The sequence below is a fragment of the Venturia canescens genome, chromosome 6 (genome assembly GCF_019457755.1).
Source record: "Venturia canescens isolate UGA chromosome 6, ASM1945775v1, whole genome shotgun sequence".
NCBI classification, from domain to species: Eukaryota; Metazoa; Arthropoda; class Insecta; order Hymenoptera; family Ichneumonidae; genus Venturia; species Venturia canescens.
In genome coordinates, this window is record NC_057426.1 from 14,207,806 (window position 1) to 14,229,353 (window position 21,548).

The 21,548-nt window shown below is 35.1% G+C and overlaps 1 protein-coding gene across 7 annotated transcripts; it reads left to right on the forward strand.

Moving 5' to 3' along the window:
* Positions 1-947: 947 nt before the first annotated feature.
* Positions 948-21,033, forward strand: HisT (Histamine transporter). 7 transcript variants are annotated; one of them, XM_043421360.1, is made up of 10 exons: positions 4,624-4,728; positions 6,120-6,711; positions 7,775-8,055; positions 8,726-8,947; positions 11,102-11,326; positions 14,095-14,236; positions 15,086-15,291; positions 15,686-15,789; positions 16,242-16,352; positions 17,699-21,033. In XM_043421360.1, the coding sequence occupies exons 3-10, from the start codon at positions 7,978-7,980 to the stop codon at positions 17,958-17,960; spliced, it is 1,350 nt and encodes a 449-aa protein (XP_043277295.1). In that variant the 5' UTR covers positions 4,624-4,728; positions 6,120-6,711; positions 7,775-7,977; the 3' UTR covers positions 17,961-21,033. The 7 variants fall into 7 exon arrangements, with proteins under 7 accessions (XP_043277297.1, XP_043277295.1, XP_043277296.1 ...); XM_043421361.1 differs by having other exon boundaries at positions 4,637-4,728; positions 6,024-6,711; XM_043421356.1 differs by having other exon boundaries at positions 4,643-5,025; positions 6,024-6,711.
* The last annotated feature ends 515 nt before the right edge of the window (positions 21,034-21,548 follow it).

Consider the following 21,548-nt stretch of genomic DNA (forward strand, 5'->3'; position numbering starts at 1 on the left):
CAAAGATCGAATCGTACTTCCTAATATAAAATGAATTTTGACAAATTTTTGTCAAATATTTTTGTTATTTAATTGCAATCTAAATTTCCAGCTAACGAATTATTCCATCAAAATTTCGTAGCCTCTTTTTAAGATTCCCGTTCAATTGGACATGCTCACCAATACGTATTTCGTTTCAGTGGATTAATGCATAATCACGTGTTACGTCTAACCTGATAGAAACCTTTTTTAGGAGCTAATTAATTAAGGAAAATGTGAACGAGAATATGCAACGCTTAAGGGGACTTTACACGTGTTTGGTCAAGGGATTGAGAGAGCTGCCTTTGAGTCATTAAATAGCACGACATAACTTGATTCCCTGGGATGAAGAAAATGTGTACTTTCCTTCGACCTTCGTACACTCTCGACCTTATAACCACCCACGCACTCGAAACTCACCACTTGAATTAAATTAAAGCTGCATTGAAAAGTTTCGGTGCTTCATTTAATGATCGAAAAATTTGAAGAATATTCGATACTTGCAGCCTCGGTCGTGTCTCGGAGCATCCGTTTACAATATAAATTACCTCAGCATGATCGTATCTAAAAAAGAATGATCCGAAAATCCATAAAAATTTTTTATTGACAAAATTATAATCAGATCATGAGCAATAATATTCATTGGTGAATGAACTTTTACAATCGAAATTGCCACAAATATGATTGGAAATTAAATTGTTAATGGAATAATAGTACGGAGATAATTATAATCATTGAACGCTAATGTAAATTACATGCGTCAAACTTGGCAGCCTTCGCAGATGAACGTTCTGGTGAGGAGACGATGTAACACCATCATGCAAATTCGATACTCAAACGTGTGTGTGTGAGTGAATCTCAACTTGCGGTTGGAAAAAGATATTCTACGCTTTAGGAATTGTAGTCTTTTTACTTATTCCTCATTTTTCGTTCGACCGACGATACGAAAAGTTCGAATTCCGCATCATTTTAGGACGCAGTGCATTAACAACGAAATTTAGCATCGAAATTACAGTGCTTGTGATTGAAAGCGTAGCGAAATGGAATTTGCTAAAAATTTTCAGCCAATTCCTGCTGAAGACGAGGACGAGAGAACGAGTCTGGTGAGTTCAATTACTCACTTATTTCTATGATATTATTTTTATCAAACGAACAATGACCGAGTTGAAAACTGCACACGATTGTAGGGATTCTATTGAAAATCCAACCGATCGGTTCCCTGTAATTTAACACGAAAAACTGGTTGAATGAATCATTCGATTCGAAAACAACAAAATTGGAGAATTTCTACAAATTGAATCAGCCAATTAACAAGAATTTGAAGATGCATTGTTGAATGACAAAAAAAATTTAATTCGCCTGAGTGATGTTTTATCGATCGAACAAATAAAAAAGTCATATTCATCTAACATATCGTAAATTCGTTATTCAACGGAAAATAATCGTTACCTCGAAGAACGTCGAGCGAAGAATTAATTCGGTTAATACGTCACTCGTTATGAGAATTTGCACTTTTTCTTGATAAATAAAAGCCATTGTCGATGGATCGGAACAGTAAATATTCCGCATTCACTTTTTTAATCTCAATTCGTTCGTAATCGATGACAAATGTAGGCTATTGAAAAAGAAATATGTAGACACGAATTCTTGAAGTCTCGTACGTCGTAATGCTGCTATGACGAAACAACATCGATGACAAATCTTCATCCAATCGACTAAACTCGGAGCCTCGCTTTTCTCGTCGTGTATGACTAGCCCTCCTAACGACAAAACATTATCGCTCGATTCAGGTTCGACGATCTGCTCGTTATCAACATTCCACAGTTGCTCAGTCAAAAACGATATTTTTTCTAATTAAGGAGTTTCGGTACAGTCGATACAATGTTGTCATGCTAAGCCATGTTAAGAATATTAAAAAATTCAAAAAGTTCAGAATTTTATAAAATTTGGTGAATGTATTCTTTAGTCCCAAATTCGACAATACATATTTTTTTTAGATTTTTCTTTTACACCGTTATCGAGTAATTGAACTCGAAAGATCACGTGTATGAGCATAGCGTTTCAATATATATAAGTGTATACATTCCGGGCATAAGAACTTTGCTTTAATGCTTTATTACTCGATAACTATGTAGAAGGAAATTTCGAAAAAAATTGAGCTTTTTCACGTTATGTTGAAGAACATTATCACCAAGTTTTATCAATTTCTTAACATTTGTTAACAGGTATCGAAACTCCTTAAATAATCGTTCGTTTTGATCTTTATAAATTCATACTGAAATAATCATACATGAAAAGTATTTTAAATCCCAGTTTTCTCGTGAATATCATTTTCGTCATTTTCCATCGGATTTTTTATACGAGTGAACATTTTTTCATTAAAGCATATTAACAATATTATTTATAAAATTCAATCTGCAGTTAAGTAGGAATTAACATGCTGTTTGCATGCAAGTTGAATTATTAGCTTTCAATTAATATGGCGAATGTAAAGAAAAAATATTGCAGCTTGCAAAGCCATTCGGGAAGATTTCTGCCTGGTTTTGATACTGATGATTTTCGTTGCTGCAGCCACTTTTCAAGATTATATAAACACACTATAAATTGAAACAAATCATGATTTCAGTGATATTTTAATAATTTCAAATTAAAATTTATATTCATTATATAAAACCTACTAATGTTATAAATGTCAAAGTTCGTATGTTTGTTACTTCATCATGCTTAAGCCGTCGATCGGATTTGAATTTAAATGGAACTTGGCACACAGATAAATCATTTCCTGGGATAATCAATAGAATACACCTTCCATTTCGAAAGAGTGCACGACTCTTGTGGGGTAAATTTTGTATGAAGGAGTTTTAGGTGTTGGAACAACTTACACTCTATTTTTTGTCCTGGAAAGATATAGAAATAGTAAGGATCCAGGAATATCATTAGTCATTTTAAATCCTGAAAAAATGTACGGTTTCTGTGGCACAGGCCTCGAGCGTAAAACTCCATAATTACCTGATCGTACTTGAACGATTGAATGTATTGGAATGAAACGTTGAATGTTTAGGTGCCATCACATCTTTATCACATTAGTGTGATATCGTGCACAGAGAAAACGAGACTAAGAAATCTAGAGGAGTGTACTAGAAATATAATCAAATCGGCCAATCTCAAGTGTAGATACGCTGTACAAAAAAAAACAAGTCAAAACGACATGTGAAAAAAACGCTCGAAAATGAAACGGAATATTGTGGTATCCATCCACATTGAGCTGTTTGGAATTCGAGTGCTGGAAAACTTCAAATTTGCACAAGTGTTCTTGTAATTGGTGCCTAGGCTCTTGCGGCGTACTTAAAAAAAAATTATTTCTTACCTAATGAAACGAATCCATTATCTCCTTGTTCTTAATAATAATTACTGCAAAAGATAGTAATAATAAAAGCCAAGAATATAGTTAGTATTGCAGTCTCGACTGTGAATACATTTTTGAAGATCAAAGTTTTATTAACAAAACAATAATTGAACAAAGCTCATTTTCTGGGATTTTTCAAAAAAGTATAAATCACAATAAAACATTTGAAGCACTTCTGATGTTGGATTCGTAGATGGAGATGGAAAAAAAGGAACAAAACTCAATAATTTTGTTTCTTCAGTCGTTAAAAGCCAAGATGAAAAAAAGTCACTAAAGTTAAGATGAAAGTGTTTCAATCGATGCCTCGACCTTACGATTCGAGGGAAGACCGTGAAAATTTTTGGACATGGCCTCGTCATTAGACTGGAAGTATTCAATACGTGTGCCCGATGGCATACATACTAATGACGAATGTAGCCTCCCACGCGCTTTTCCTCACCTTCGCCAACGATTTTACCACAATCAGTGCGCGTGTCTCCCAGCAGAACAGAGTCATTTGCGCAGGAGCAAATTCTCTCTCTTTCTCGCGTTCTCTCTCATCCTTTCTCCCTCGTGCATGAGCCATCTACCGTCGAATATCTCCGCCACTATTTTTTTTTTAAACATTTCGTCTAGTTTTCGAAATTTCTGATCGAATTCCCGCACCAGTTTGGATCAAAATCCTTTATAGCGGCGAAAATTCACCGAAATAGCAAAAAGAAAATCATCAGATTATTCGACTATTTTTTGTATCAGGGTCAAAGCTCTTCGTTCATCACTGGACGCGGTAGCGGCTTGCTGCTGCAGGTATTAAAAAATAAAATAAAAACCAGGAGGAATGTAAAAGAAACAATTTATAAGGAACGATCGAGAGTAAAGAAACAAGCGATAAGAAAATTGATTTCGTTTCGTTGCATCTGTATCTTTTCCGATTTTTTTCACATAGTTTTTCATCATTTTCGACAGCATATAAATGAGCGCTCAGAAGAGGATAAACATTTGAAACTTTCAAGCCCAGCCACGATGATGCAGCTCCGTACATATCTGCAGACAGAAATGATAGCGTTTGTGCAGATACGTCGCTATCAATTTTTGTTGTATATATTCGAAATGTATATAGAAGGAGCGCAGCACATGAATCGAGCTCTCTCGGATATGCTCTGTTCTTCGCCATGACTCTTCGTACATATACATTGGTTCGCAGCTGGACGAGCTAGAATATGACGAGAGAGACGAATCTCAGTTTCAGTTGGCGTTGAACGCCCAGAGCGTGCGGTGGTGTTTGACATTTTTTTCGTGCATTACTAACAATTATTATAACGATTGTAAACAACATTTTATTTAACTGAATTTTAAAATCATGCGAATAAAATGGGAATTCGTCTATTCGAGAAACGAGATAATTGAAGGAGAACAAATGCTCTGATTGTGAGGCCGATGAGATTAGGAGCAAGATAAAAAATATTGGGAGATTACAATCGTTGCAGTGATCATTATTTCATGTTGAATTCGTTAACCCAAATATTAATCTGATTCGCCAAACTGAAGCCCATCTATTTATGAGGATTCCTCCAATTATTTTCATTCTCAGTGAAGTTTTAGAGATTGTACACCAATAAAAAGTATGTGAAAGCAAATCGAGTTTGTTTCTCCTCTTATTTTGTATTTTTTCGTGATTTTCATTTTTATCATACGTATTGCACATTTTTTGGGCCCGGAGGGTTTAGCTGGAGTAGCTTCCCAGATGCCACTGTCCGGAAGACTCAAGAGCAATCTCCGATACGCATAACCTCGAAAACCCACTGATCGATAAGTCGAAACGTGCGTTCTGCGGGGACAACAATATCGCTACTCTCCCTTATATTTCTTCTTCATTTCCTTCCTTTTCTCCGGCGCGCCTTTCACTTTCTGTTGCACGTATGACTATGCTTCTTTTTCTACTTTTTCCAATCACGTGTATTTCTGATGCTAACACTACGCATGACTCAACATCCCCGAAACTTGGTGTTGTTCAGCACTCTGCCCTCCAATTTTGTTTTCATTTGAGAATCAACTCGCTAGCTCCAAGTCGGAAAGAACGAGAGCTTGGAAAGCTGTTTTTGGCCAACTCGATTTTCAATTCATCCGTCATCTTCGTGATCCAGCCTAATAAAAATTTTGATAAATTCTATACGTCCGGAGAAATGAAATTTTATCTCAGTAATTCAGAGCAGAGCCAGTCTTTGGGAGCGCAAGTAGAAAAAACCTTTACATGGTCAGACACGCATTTCGATGTCATTGTTTTTATATCAATTGCCGCAGGGATAATTATTTTTCGAATAACGAAAAGGAAGAATGCTTCGCATTTCTTCAGTCTGATGATAAAAAGTTGATCATCACAATTTCCCCAATCTCCGTTATAGCCATCTCAATTTCTATTGCTAAATTTTAGACATGTTTTTATATAGAAAGGGAGAAGATGGGGCTGATCGTATTCGCCATATTTTAAAAATCCAAATTCGTTCATTCGCTTATCAGAATCAGTCAATCACCCGACCAATCAATCAATAGGTTCGATAAATATGGAACAAATCGTTATATAGAATTATTTCGTTATCATTGATTATACAATACATGACAGGAAATTCAGTGGGCGCTCAGAGAGCATTTCTTCTCCTTCGAGCATTCCCAAAGAAGCCTTATTGACCGAGATATCTTGGTGATTTTCCAAACACAGTCTTGACAAATAAACTTGGAAATAGAAGTGAAACACACACATACAGTTTAAGACGATAGTGTTAAAGACAAAAGGAAAAAATAAAGCAGGAACGGAATACTTATAGTTTCGTGCTACTCGAATTAGAAGTCGTTGGCCTGTCGGCTAAATATAAATGTGAGATCTGTGGATACGTGTTGAAAATTACTACTGGTCGGTAGTGTCGCGGGAGACCACGTGGAACTACCGAAAATTCGCGTGCGAAACTTCAAAACATTGGTGTTTAATGGAGGAGTTTCGAGAGTGAAAGAAACTGATTATTGTGCTAAAATATTGTGTGGAAGATTATGCGAGGAACATTCGTCAGTACAACGTTCGAATTTTTCGGTGTTACAATCCTGTCGTTTTTTCATAACTCATAATGAGGATCATTCGTGCGTGTTGAATTGAAACAACAAAAGGGAAACAACGAACGATATTCTGTCAACGCCCAATCTGTGTCAGAATTCGTCGACATTTGTGTTGAATGTAAAAAAAAAAACGGTTTCATCACAATAAACAAACCTGTGGACATTGAAACAAAAAAAAAATACTCGGATTTACATCGATGCTGGTAAGTTGGAATTTCTTCACTCATTCTAACTCTAATCCATATATATTATTTGATGTAATCACATGATGAAATATTTCACGGTTCTCGATTTATGAGATTCTGATAAGTTGATCCGGCGGTACGTGATCGCTTGATCTACTTTGTTCCATCACTGTTTTTTATGATCCCACGAAAATTTTGACTTATAACATTTATTTGCCCACCTATGGATCTTGCTCGTAGACATTTTTTTATCGCAATTAGTCACGTTCGTCAAATATTAAGAATGAGAAAAGAATCACGCGAATTGGATAAAATGAACATGAGAATAATCGGTGTTCAAGTGCGCGATGTTAAAAAAATTATTTTTCCTCTTAATAATCAATCGAAGTTATTACTATAGTTTATTTTGGAGTTTCGCATGGAAAAATAATAAAAATGCTCTTTTGATATGCAAAACTAATCAATTGAGCAAAGGTCGGACTGAAAATAACTTTTTTCTTGTGACAAACGGATTATTTTGGTACATAATAAAAGATTTGACAATTAGGTCGTTGGATCGTTACTCTTGGTCCTTATAACAGAAAATACATATGTCGAGAATGACAGTTGGGAAGAATTTCCCACAAGGACCAATTAACACGGTCCAGTAATGCTCGAGAGTTTTTATATATTCATGCACCACCGGTGTTGCGGTGGGGCACTTCTTACTACTCTTCGTTTTCATTGTTTGCAATTCTCCGTACAAGTGGCTCTCGGTTTTTCCTTTGGGCTCATCGTAATATGAAAGAATAGCAAATTTATCCGAGCGACTGCGACGTTGAGAAAGAAAAAACCTCCGTGTGAACGAGTCCGAAATAAAATCAAGCAAATCGAGAGCACCTTCGCATAATTAAAAAATCAAATTAAATTAGAGCAAACAAAATGTTCTAAATTGCTGAAGATTTTTGAATTTATTTCTTTTCTTTATTCGATGATTAATCCTAAGTTAGAAAAATGATTGACTTTTTTGCTCACCACATTTTGATCAACAGCGCAGAAAATAAATAATCGTGGATAATTGTATTAGCTGTTATTATTTTAGGGCACATGCGAGGAAATAAAAGCCACGAGATATTTCGAAATATCGAATCTAGATCTTGTGAAGTGGTTGAGCAATCATAGCAAACTCAAGTACGAGGGAAACGAAGAAAAAAAGTCTCGAGGTTCCGTTGGGCCGAGAGGAATCTTCCACTGCGTTACACATCGAGTCGTATACTTCGTATTCTGATATCGAACTGCGTGTGAATGCAGAATATCGGTGAGATGACGAAAAACTCGTCGGAATACGTTAAAGCGATCGAGTGTGGAATTTCTCCAACTCAGGTAAAAAAAAACTTCAATTATTCGTCGATCCTCAATTGGAGTGAAATTTCAGAACAAACGAAACGCCATGAAGTTATAAAAAATTATTTCTGTATTACAAAAAAGCACTGTCATTTATTTCATCAATAAATTTTTTCCAGCCCCGAGAAAATCTTTCAATCCTTTCCATTGTTTGTTTTCAGTCGAATAAAGTCGGAGTAATTGCGTAGGTTCTTGTTTATCACCTTTGAGAATTTGATTACAATCAACATCTTTTAGTGCAGCCTTCTTCAATCGAAACATCAACATTTTCTACTTTGTTCTCTCTGGCTAATCCCTCAAGATTAGGAGACGATTTTTTCGTCGATTATTTTATTGCGTGTGCTGGCTCAAGATTAGTCTTCGCCAAACAACGGTTTACACTCGTCGAGTCATCAAATGCACGAGAACTTTTCGTGATATAAGATTCGTATAGTTTTTCGTCTATATATATATACACATGTACACACAATGCAGGTGTGAAAATAATGAGATTATTTCAATGAGGTTTTAACTTATATCAAGAGAGCTGACCATTTTAATTATTATCCAAATACTCAGCGACTAATTGAGCATTTTTCGTGCCAGTGTTCAAATTTCTATGGTTTCTGCGTGATTGATTAATCTTTTGATTTTGTCTCTGTATCCTCAGGTGGTCGAAACGAAATTGTACAAAAGACGATGGCTCGTTCTCGCCATTTTCGTTGTATACAGCGCGAGCAACTCGATGCAATGGATTCAATACAGTATTATAAACAACATCATCACCCGGTACTACGGTGTTTCAGATTTTGCAGTCAACATGACCAGCATGATCTACATGATAACTTACATACCTTTCGTATTCCCAGCGAGCTATTTCCTCGACAAATTCGTAAGTTCTATATTCACATTTACTTCAATCGTGGGTTTTGACTCCTTCAAATCTACGTAAACAAACTTAGTAATCAAAATATGTGGAATCAATATTTTCAAGCCAAATTTTCCATGAATTTTCATTGTCTGTCAATTACCAGCTTAAGGGGACAGAGCTAGTTGGAGCGTCAAAAAAAAGGCCTTTTTTCCAATTTTTTTTGGTCAAACGATATATTTTACAATTTTTTCAAAGAAATATAGTTTAAAATAAACTGATGAGCATCAATGGCCGAGGACGCTGCAAAAAAAAACACGTTTTGCCGTGATCAATCGCACGCTGCAACGGATTATCTGAAACAAAAAAAAACAGGGGGGGGGGGGGGGATTTTTAGTTAATGATATAATGCTCCGGATGAGCGAAGGGTTTTGAAAAATTTTCATTTTCCACAAAATGGCGGACGTTAAAAGTCAATAGTGTTATTTTGACCAAAATTTCACTTACATTTTTTACTATAAAAAAAAAATAATTATCCAAACAAAAGATCCTTCGTTCATCCGGAGGACAACTATGTATAGAAGAAGTGATATAAATTTCAACCCGCGATCGGTAAAGCCGTTCTCGAGTTACAGTGATCACCGACTTCGAAAACATGGTTTCGAGAAAAACGTGTTTAAAGTTTCGAGCATGCAGATAAAATTTTTTTTTAGTAACTTACATAGAGTCGTCTATTCCTGGGCCATATATTTCGCCTTCCTGCGCTCTGCCAACGGTATTTGAAGCCACTTTTAGCTGCCGCCGAGCTACTCTCGCCTCTCGAGTGTTTTCCAGGGATCGCCGATATCCATCTTGCACTGGAAAACTCAAAAAACTTTTTCGAATATAGGTGTTTGCACGGTCCATCGTATCGAATCTAACTGATTCTGAAACAGTATTTCCAACTACGAAAGGCCTTTCTTTTTTTCTATATTCATATATGAGTGTGTGTGTGTGTGTGTATATATTGTAACGGTACCCTTAATCGAATTTTTATGGTCACAATATATATATAAATATATGTATATGAAATACAATAGAGACCTTCAGGGACCCTCTGGAGTCGAGCGGACAGCTGCCGCTACCTGCTCATTTTATATGGCTCAGACACGGCATCCTACAAAGTTTTGTATTTCGGCGAATAATGGTCCGATTTGCATGTACTTGGGCGGAAAATACTTAAAAGATATTCTACTTTTTGAAAATGAAAACAAATTGATTTTGGGAAAATTTTAACTAGCTCTGTCCCCTTAATACATATTCAAAGCAATTTCTCATCTTCGGATGGTTTCATTCAGGGAAGTCATGCACGAAGTTGCTTTTTTTTTTCTCATGTTACATTTGATTCCTTTGAATATTGTAGACAATTCGTTATTAATTCAAGTTCACACCTTAAATGGAATGATGAAATTTCCTCCGAGCTGAATTTATAGGAACGAAGATTTCTGCTAAGACATTCAAAAAGCTTTGCCTCCATCCATCCCGGAAATAGAAGTAGGTTGGATCAATAACTCGATAACACTCATTTTGTGGCTTACGTACGTTGAAGAGACTTTGGGGCCTGGGTGCTTTTAACAAATAATTAATTATAGACGCGTATTCGTGTGTTGGCTTATTGTGCTTGAACACACGAACGAGCTGACAATCACACAGACAATTGAAAAATTGATCGATTCAACGACGAGTGCCTATTTTCGGAAGTTCTTCGATTATTAATTGACGATATGCAAGTAATGGGCTCTTCGCTCCTCCGTTCCAAGACTTTTTAATTGTACTTTCCACTCGAGTATCGATTCGACCGTGACCTTTTTTGGACAATTTATATTCATTGTTCCGGCTATTCAGCGAGCTTTTTTTGCAGCTCAAATCTATTTTCTCGTAAAGCTCTTTTTTTCATTGAACTCATTTCATTTGTTTCGAGCTTGAATTCGGATGGATGCATGCTCGAATCGCAAGTTGAGAATTCAATATTGAAAACAATACCGTGAGGGTTTTTGTACTATAAATCGAGGATTGAAGATCTTGAAAGAATCGAATTAACTCGATTCGCCCTGCGATTCCAAAAGAAATTTCAACAATTACAAGTTCAATTCTCGGACAGTTCCTACAGGTTTTTTTATACAAACTTTGTATTTCCAGGGTCTTAGGTACGCTGCATTGTTCGGCGCAGTTGGAACAGCACTCGGTGCCTGGATAAAGGTTCTCAGTGTTTCTCCCGACAGATATTGGGTCACATTCCTAGGTCACACGATAGTCGCCCTTAGTCAGACCTTCGTACTTTCCGTCCCTGCTAGATTAGCGGCAGTTTGGTTTGGCCCTGATCAGGTCAGCAGTGCCTGCAGCATTGGCGTTTTCGGAAATCAGGTTTGTCATTATCCTTTCTTTTATTCATTTCCATTTATCTACTTTTCTTTATTTTCATTTCTTATTGAGTTTAAAAACTGAAATATTAATATGAACGGGACTGATGATCGTGTAAATTTAATTTTGCATTTCAATCGATCGAAATGCCTTATCCGGATAAATTTCCCAAGGTCGCCAAATAATATTGATACCTTAATCCTATTAAGCTCGTTTATCCATACGAATTATAAAATTCGGTCTCCGTTCGGTGGAAGGGTGGAGGGGGGGGATTTAAGTAACTGATGGGAAGCCAGGGCAAACGGAAGACTCACGATTAATTCGAGTACCGAAGGGGGCCGAGGATCACCCTTCGTCATTTGCCTCCCACACTAAGTTACATGTACAAAAATTAAGCCTAACAACTATCTCCCTACTGATTTCATGAGCGAGTGTGATTTAATTTAGCCAAAGTGCTTGGGAGGCTACAAAAATAAATGAATATCACGCGGAGTGACAATTTTTAAATGTTAGGAAAGCGATCCAATTATTCTTAATGGCGAAAATGCCGAATTGAAAAAATCGATTATTTATTTAAATATATTTTTCCTCAATGCTACAAAAACTCCGATCGTTCTTTTTATACTTGTCAATCTTTGCGAGAAATCCCGAAAAGCTAATTTTTTTTCTGGTTCTTAACGCGGTGATCCCGGATCGAGCGTGCAATCAAACTTTTTGGATTGAAAATGAAAAACAGGAAAAATGGTTCTAGATTTACTTCGACAGCGCAGTTTTTTGTCATGTTGAAACCGGCCGAAAGAGTTCAAGAACGAAAGAAAAAGGTGGAAAAAGTAGCGAAAATTTATGAAGCTCATAAAAAATTCGTTAAAAATTGACGAGCCGCCGAGAGTCTAAATTTCGAGTATAAAAAAAAAAAGTTAAACAGTTCTTTTTTTCGATCGTTCGTCCATCTCATTCTGCGATCAGTATTTCAAATTTCTTGTTGCATTTCCCGAGGTATTTTTGAATAAGTTTATAAATTAATAGATTACAGTTGTGAAATAAACGGAAAATATTGGGCGCGTTAATCAAAAGGCAGACTAACAGATCAATTCGAAAGTTGGAAAAGGTTCGTCAGACACTAATCGAGTAGGCCTCGACTTTGATGCTCAGAGTTCGTAGCAACGACGAGGTAGTTACTGAGATATTGTACGTGATGAACCTTAAGCAGGATGTACGTTCGACAATTTTATTACGCGTACATTAGAATATGTATGCATGTATCTTTAAATATATTTATATGAGTATGTGTCTGTACATATTCATGCGAAGAGTTTGACCTTAAGTGAATCCAAGTGCGATCCTGGTTGTTTGAAATTCAAAAAATATCCTATCGCAAGTTGCCTTGGAATCAAAACATTTTTTGATTTTTTATCGGAGAATTTGAGAAGCAAGAACTGAAATTCCTCAGCCCATATTTCCTGCCTGCAATTCTTATTGAAATTATCGATTCATGTGAATGTGTGCTAAAATTTTTAATAATCAATATTTCCTACGACGAAAAAATCTGTGAAATCTTGTCGATTTTTTTTGTACATTTTATTATTCTATCGGGGGAAGAACGAATTGAATTTTCAAAGGGCCTTTTATGAATTGCGATGTGTTTACAAATTATATTTACATGTATGATAATTATTATTAATCAACGTATCTGCAAATCGCACAATCGTCGACAGAGAGTAGCAAAATTAAAATTTATAAAAGCGAGTTCAGGAACTCTCCAATAACATTTATGCGTTATACATGGAGTGTACGAATGTATTTTACATGAATTGTTGTCCACGGGATTGTACTTATTTGTAATTATTTGTAATAATCGAGTCACCCACGTCCGGACTGAGGCAAGTTAAACTGCCTTGGAAAGAACATAAATAAATCAACATCAATGTCGTTACACGAATTATCTCAACTGGATGGCCCTTCCGGATAAGATATATCAGCATCGTTGTATTCTTTTATTTTCATTTTTGCTGCGAGAGCTAACATTCGGGGGAATCCGAAGAATTAAATTTCATGAATTGTTTAGTTTTCGCGTATTTAATTAATTGTTTTTATTTCTAGAATCGTTTCTCGTGTTTTTGAAGAGTCACCATATATTTTCTACTCGTTATACTTCTCAAACTTTCACATTTTAAAATCATTCACAAAAATGTCATTATCCGTAATTATCTAGAATTTTTTAACGATACCTCATCAAGTTCTCATAATATTTCGTTTTCATTTTAAATTCTATGAGAATCATTTGGTAATTCATCATTGTCCTTTTGGTACAATACAAAAAATTTGAATGTGCAAAGATCGAATATCTCTAGTTCGACGAGATCTTTCCCATGAGCTTCGAAATATTTCAGTTGGATGGGGATTAAGAAATTACACAACCTCGGCAAGTCGAAAAAAATAATGGATTTATCGATACCCGATAATTTGAATCGGAGATCGATGACATCAAACCTGTCATCGGAATTAATATGGAACGAAGTAATATGAAATCGATAAAGAAAAATCCCCATTACTTCCAAAAAAGTACAGTTCTACCAGTAAAAAATGACATAAAATTATCATTTTTACACTATCTCGATATTTATCCACGATATTTTGATATTTACTCATGTACGAATCATGTGGAAATCTTAAACATATGAATCTAAAATTTTATGATTTTTCTTTGAAAATCATTGAATTTTTTGTCGATCAACAATGCTCACAATATTTTGAAACTCTGTCGAATTCAGCTCGGAGTAGCGATTGGTTTCCTGTTCCCAGCGATGTTGGTACCAGCCAGTGACGATCCCTCTGTTGTGGCTCAGGGATTGCAGCTTATGTTTTACATCGTTGCTGTTTCTACAACTGTCATACTCATCCTTATAATTTTGTGTACGTAAATACGTTATTCAACAATATAATAACTGGGCTAATGAACATGGAGATAAAATTTAACTAAAAACTACTATGGTGCCATAGAAGTAGGGTTCTATATCGGTAATATTTATTAATTCTTACGAACATACATAGTAATTTTGTGTGAAGTGACTCGATGAAAATTGATGAGTGATGTCAAAATAAATACATCGGTACACATGTATACCGATATATTATCGTACAATCGCGAATGAAATTCTGTTATTTACCATAGTAAATTTCTAAACACTTTGGCGTACGATCGATGCTTGTGTTCGAGCTCCTCAAATTTTACTATGTTCAACTGAGAATTGTCAATTGTGAAAATACTACTAAGTATAGAAAAAGTGCATAATAATTCTACTTGACAGTTCGTCATCGAGTCAACATAAATTTTACAATGTTTCCTTGGTGAATTATGTTAGGAAAAAATAACACAGTTTAAACCTCTGTCATAGCAAAATACGCAATTTAAAAATTTTCATTCACAATTGACTTGGAAATGACAATATTTATGGTAAAAACCTTAAAAATGGGCGATATTGAACCCCAATACTATGGCAGCATGGTAATTCTTACTATTTTTTTCTCTCCGTGAATGAATAGGAAAATATAATTTTCTTGGCGAACTTAATGAAATAAATAATTTCATTTCATTGAGTAAAAATAATCGAACGACATTAAAGTGATCTGAAATTCTAAATAGAATGACGTTTCGTTTTTTCATAATTTATTACCAAAGAATTGAGAACTTGAATAAGAATCTATTAATGAAGCATCAAACTAATGATTGAGAAAAAAAAAACAATTTTTTTTTCCACTTAGTTTTCAAAGCGGAACCACCTTTGCCACCGAGTCCTGCCCAAGCAGTACAGCGCGAGGCCGAACATGCCGAAGATTTTTTCCAATCGATCAAACGATTGTGCACAAACGTCGGCTATTTGTTGCTCCTATTGAGTTATGGAATAAACGTCGGTATTTTTTATGCAATAAGTACACTCCTGAACCAAATTGTCCTCAAATATTTTCCGGTGAGTATAAACTTGATGGTGTCTAGTGCATTATGAAATAACCGCGTTTATCTCGAGAGATTTGCGATGACGTATGTGCTGTTCAGCCGGTCATAAAATTCGTCGATTAACACGTGAAACTCACGCAGTCGCATCATGCCAGAAAAACATCTGACTCATGAACGAATATTTAAAAAAACAATGAATTACATCGAATATACTTTGGAATATTGTGAAAACCATAACTCAGAGAATAATATACATTTTGGCCATGAAACCGAGGAATTTATTTTCACTCATCATTGAACAAAATTTGCATCACTTTGTTCAAGTCGAATTGTTACGTATTCAGTATTAAAAACCGGAATGAAATACGGAAAGATATGAATTATGAATGTTTTTGTATTTTTTTTAGGGCAGCGAACTGGACGCTGGTAGAATAGGCCTAACGATCGTTTGTGCCGGTATGTTGGGCTCTGTAATGTGTGGTGTCGTTCTCGACAAGACTCACAGGTTCAAGTAAGTTTTTCTCACTTTCTTGATGGAGGTTTGGGGTTGATCCCTTGGAACGAATTCAAAAGTGAGAAATAAAAAAAATAAAAAAATATATTTCTACCTCATCCAACGGAATGTCAATCATTCTGATGCAAAATACTTATAACGCCAAGGTTTGCAACGTTGAAATTCAACGACATTAACAAAATGAACATTTGTAATTGCCATTTGCAATTTTTTATTCGACGAATCATTTGGTGTAGGTTGAAGCCTGCGAATTGAAAATTAAGGAGTGGGAAAAATTTGAGAATTGCCAAGTTTTTTTCGTTCATTTCGTTGAACTCCAAAGTTGCAAACTTCTTCAGCGTCATTAATAATTTGAGACAACCGTTCTGTTTCTCTCCCGCAAATTACATTCATTGTTCAATAAAAAAAATTACTGAGATTAACGGGAAATCGGATTCGTTTGCTTGCAGGGAGACGGCGATTGGTGTCTATTTGTTCTCGTTTCTGGGTGCAATAGTGTTCGCGTTTACTCTGGACGCGGGTACGATTGTCGTTCTGTACGTAACTTCGGGTCTACTGGGGTAAGATGAAGCATTACTAAAAAACGCCCACATATACTTATAATTAATAAACTCTGAAAACGATTAAGTGAATTACTGTGTTTGCTACGATCGTAAATCTGTGAAAATTCTTTGGAATATTTGTGAGATGTTCATATTCGTGACAAAAACGTGTTTATGAACATTTTATGTCTCACTTTTTAGGCCAAGCTACAGAGATTCGGAGTGAGCATTTTGTGTAAAAAGTGTTAGAAGAAAACCAACTGCGCCAATATTTAGAGAGTAATCTCATATCGCATAGGGACATGCTTTTCACACAAGTTTTTTATTTACAGTTTTGTTATCAACAATTTTCTGCAAAAAATCGCTATTCTTTAAGTTTTTTGCTCATGTATTGAAAAATATTAGAGTGATCGTGATGACATCAATGGAGAAATTGTAGAGATTGAAAATACGAAGAAAATGAGAGGTCGAACGACTCGATCGGATCCTTGCTTTAGAAGAAAATTACTAAAAACCGATGAAATAGCAGTTTTTTCAAAAATTCATAATTCGGTTATTCTTTGAGTTGTAGCATAGATCCTCCGGCCAGTATTAAATATTAATATAAACTTTGCTTGTGCGAAAAGCAGGTACTGCCCGCTGCATAGTTTTTGATCTGTGGCCATTTGAATTGTTTACTATGCAATTTTCCTACAGCCCTCAATGCGACAGGTAGGGTCCGATTTTAATTCACCAAAACGATTTCGAAAGGGGAATTCTCATACTTCGAAACGTTCATCTTGGTTTTTCATTAAAATGCTGAGAAATATGTTAAAAATACAGCTGAACATCCCGAGAAATGGCTGAGCCCGCGAGAGTAGTTGAAGTGGTGTGGGGGAGAGCGGGATTTTAAATCACTAACGTTACATATCTCAGGATCGACTGGACGGATTTACTTGCAACAAAGACCAATGGAAAGGGGAAAATAAAAAAAAAATCGTCACCAATTTTCAGGTTCTTTCATGAAATGGTTTGTTTGTGAGAGCCGTTTGAAAATTCTGTGACGTCATAAAATCGGCATATTCGCGTATATAAGAGTAGCGGCAGGGCTCGCGCTGGCTTTTTTTTACGCTGTAGTTTTTCCTTTTATGAGCAAAAATCTAAAAAAACAGCGATTTTTTGCATAAAATTATTTATAACAAAGCTGTAAATAGAAAATTCGAGTGAAAAACTTGTTTTCACTATATCATATGAAACTATTCTCCAAATAATGGCGCAGCTGGTTTTTTCTAACACTTTTTATACGAAAAAAATCTTTGCAGCTTGGCCTAATTCGAAAATCTACAAATTTTATGGAAGATTATAAAAATGCTTTTTTTTTCCAGTTTCTTCATGACCGGCTATTTACCCGTTGGTTTCGAATTTGCCGCCGAATTGACGTATCCCGAACCCGAGGGAACGTCGGCGGGACTTTTGAATGCTGTGACTCAAGTCTTTGGGATAATATTCACGATTTTGTACGGCATAATGTTCAGTTCTTGGGGTGACTTTTGGGCAAATATAGTGCTCTGCATCACTCTTGCATTGGGGGTTTTCCTCACAACAATAATTCCGAATGATCTTAGACGGCAAAACGCGAAATCGTGAATCGATCAATTGTAATTTATGTACAAACGAGCGTCTTTTTATTTCTGTATTAATCTTCATTCAACATCCAGAAGATTTGGTACAACTGTGTCCTATTTTCTGGATTCACCTCAATTTCGTGAGCTGTTCATTTATGTCGTTTCAAGTGCCAAATAGATCTCATCATTATCGGTATTTTTAACATACGATTTTGGTTATTTTTCAATAACTTTACGACGAGTAATTGCTGGTCCCAAATTTAGTGAGAAGCGAAAAAAAAAACCATTAAAAATACGGTGATCTTACATATCGAGACGAAGCAATAACGAAACCACCAAAAACAACAATAATGACGATAACAATAATAGATGAAATGAGTAAAAGGATTCCGCAACTCCTTGTAAAACAAAAAAAAATAGATGGAATAATATTCATCATAATGATAATAATTGTAGCGAGAATAATCATTTCGCAAGTAGAAATCAACGCCATGGAGATTATCAACGCGAAGTTTCATCATTCCCACAAAAAATATTCGTTATATCAATTTCCTCGTAGATCAATTCGGATATTCTCGTTTCTGTGACCTTATTTCGGAGATGGAGCTGATGTTCGAAACAACAAATATTCAATTTGGCTCAAACTAATCTGAAAGTGATGCAGTCGATGTAATTCTATCTTTTGCTCTGTATGAGATAGTCCCAGAACATTTTTATTCTGTTTTGTCGAATAATTCTCATGGAAAAAATTATTATAATCATGAGAGTTTTCTATAACGGAGAGATAAATAATTAAAATGAAGGAGTATCAGGAACAAGAGGATTTGGGCTGCGATATATTATGTGATTAACCACGAGTGCCAAATTGACAATTCGCATTGTTGAGGTGAAACGCTACCTTGAAGTTTGAAGTGATAAAGTGAATTGAAAGTCTCATTTTTTAATTAGACTGTCGAAAAGTTTGTTGTACGGTATCAATTTTTGTTACGATATTTTGAGCTTGTTCACTGAAACAAAACACAAAATAGTGTAGAATTTTCGAACCTTTGCAGTGGTGGAGACGCCTCGTGAGAAATGTGAAAAATGGTTCTTGATTCACCCTCCACCCTTCCCCTCAAGTTGTAATGTTGTTCGGAGCTTTTAGCTTGACAAAGGTTCGGAAACACTGGCCTTGTCTAGACCCAAAGTAAATTCTATGCTGCGAAAGCCAAGTGTATATTTTTTGAACGTTTAAGATAACAAAGCGAAATTCAGCAATACGCAAATGTATTTTAGAAAAAAATGAAGTAATACGGCACTAGATCGTATTTGTGACTCGAGTTCCGTTGTTTTTTCTTTTAGTGCAAACAAACAAAGGGAAATGTGAGAATTGAGGCTTAAGCGAAAATTATGAAAAATATAAATATTTATATTTCGAAGAAAATTAGTGATAAAAAGATTGATATAAACAAATATATACATATATATATATATATATCAGAATTTATGAAGAACCAGATGTTCACATAGAGTTGTATAAAATGCTCTCGTATTTTTCTATCTCATGTACAAAACAATCTGTCAAATTTCTTGGGACATTGAATTTTGTGGAGATTGAAAAAGTCGTAGATTCTTTCTTGATAAAACAGAAAGAAAATAAACCGAACAATTTTCCGCAGGTCGGAAGACTTCCAATACATATTTTTGTAGAAGCGAGATCGAGAACAATAGAACGAACTCATTTTCATTCGATTCTTGCCCTCGACGTTTACGTCATTATCGAATAATTATTAATTACCTGGGACCATGCTAACAAGTCCGGTGACGTGGTTTTATCGATTTATCGATTATAAAATTCGTCAATGACTCATACAATACACCAAAAAACGAAAAACACATTACATCGAATACTTTTGAATGAAATTCTTGTCTTGGACCAGAAGAGTTTCAAATGAACGATCAATTTTTTCAAACCGTGTTTTCTGTACCTGCTGTTATCATATTTATATTTTTTTATAGCCTCAATATTATTCGATCGTTATCATTAAAATGTAGATTAAGCGAATATACTATCCAAATATAAACTACATATATCGAGCACCTCTGGAAAAATCGTATAAGATTGAAAGATGTGAAAAAATATAAAATTGGTAAATCATTTCAACGTCTGTCGTATAAGAGCTTTGCGAAGATGACTTAAAATTCCATTTTATGGAAATATCAATGCTCAGCGTTTCGTGCGTAATCTGAAAAAAATTACCCATCGACGAGTCTTCTCGGACATTAAAACGGAATTATAATTTTTTTGAAAAATCAGCAATGCAACGTTCAAAAGTGAAATTGATTAAGAAATAATATTTTATTTAAAGAACAGCCATTTATTATTATTATTATTATTATTATTATTTATTATTTTTTGTAGTTTTCTGTTTTGTTTTCTCTTTTGTTTCTGGAAACGCTACGAAAGGAAATGTTTGTATAATGCCCTGAGAGGCTTGTATTCATGACGTCAGAACTCAACCCAAAAACAGTTGCAAAATTTGTGACTTTCCATTGGTTTTCAATAACTTTTGGGCGGTATCAATGACAGGAAACTTTATAAGAATATTCATTCAGATACAGAGAAATCAGCAGTCTCGTTTCCGTCATCTAGAAATAGCTGTCTGATTGCTCGACGGAGAATATTTTATTTGCTAAACTTCATTTTTGTACAGTTCTAAAGATGGTTGAATTTTTTCTGATATCTGTTCGATCGCGACGTCACGAAATTCTGGTCGAACCTTATTTGCTGCAAGCAAACATGTGTTTGATAAAAAAAAACTGAGAGATAGGAGAGCTGACAAATATCCAAATATGTTAGTAGATACGATCGTAGAAAAAGGCCTCGTTAGAAGAGACTCATTGGAGAAGGCTTTCTTATTCTTATCATTGAAAGCCTTCGATCACAATCGCGCCTTGTAAAGTCGTGTACAAATTTATGAATAAATAAATATTTTCATTGTTAAATAAACGTATGTATAAATATTGCCAACGAAAACAAATGGATTACATTATATATAAATGTATAATTGTGTAGTAATATATTGAGTAATAAAACATTTATTTTTGTCGAGAAAGCAGTCTTATCAATAGAGATGATATTAAAATTTCACCTTTTTCCATCCGACGTTATAACCGTATCAGGAAGAAGTTGTCGAGTTTCTCTGCAACAAAGATTCCTATTTGACCGACAAAGAAAATGAACGAAAACTTGAAATTTCGAATTATCTCCGGCGAGTGCGTTCCTTTTTTATCAACTTGTAGATATTTCACTTGAAATTGCTGGAATCTCTATTTGAAATGAAATGATCGATCGATCCAACTTGTATCATCCAATTTTTTTTTAAATGCGCCCCTTCATTCAAGTTTTATCTTCGACTGGGTAAACCGAAGTTTTAGAACTGATGAGTTTTTAAATATTGAGTCTCTTGAAAAATTATTCACACGAATTGCAACAGTGAAGTTGTATTAATATAAAAGAGAAACCAACATATGAAAAAAAATCCACAACTGCACGTTTCTCAAACAATATCGTTCGGAGCCTTGTTTTTTTTTTACGGAAAGTCAATGACTTCTGGCAACTGACAGGCGA

Coding starts and splice junctions, on each gene's coding strand:
- HisT (XM_043421360.1), top strand. CDS start 7,978: ATGCAGAATATCGGTGAGATGACGAAAAACTCGTCGGAATACGTTAAA. Junction 8,948..11,101: donor GCTATTTCCTCGACAAATTC/GTAAGTTCTATA, acceptor TTGTATTTCCAG/GGTCTTAGGTACGCTGCATT. Junction 15,790..16,241: donor GACAAGACTCACAGGTTCAA/GTAAGTTTTTCT, acceptor GTTTGCTTGCAG/GGAGACGGCGATTGGTGTCT.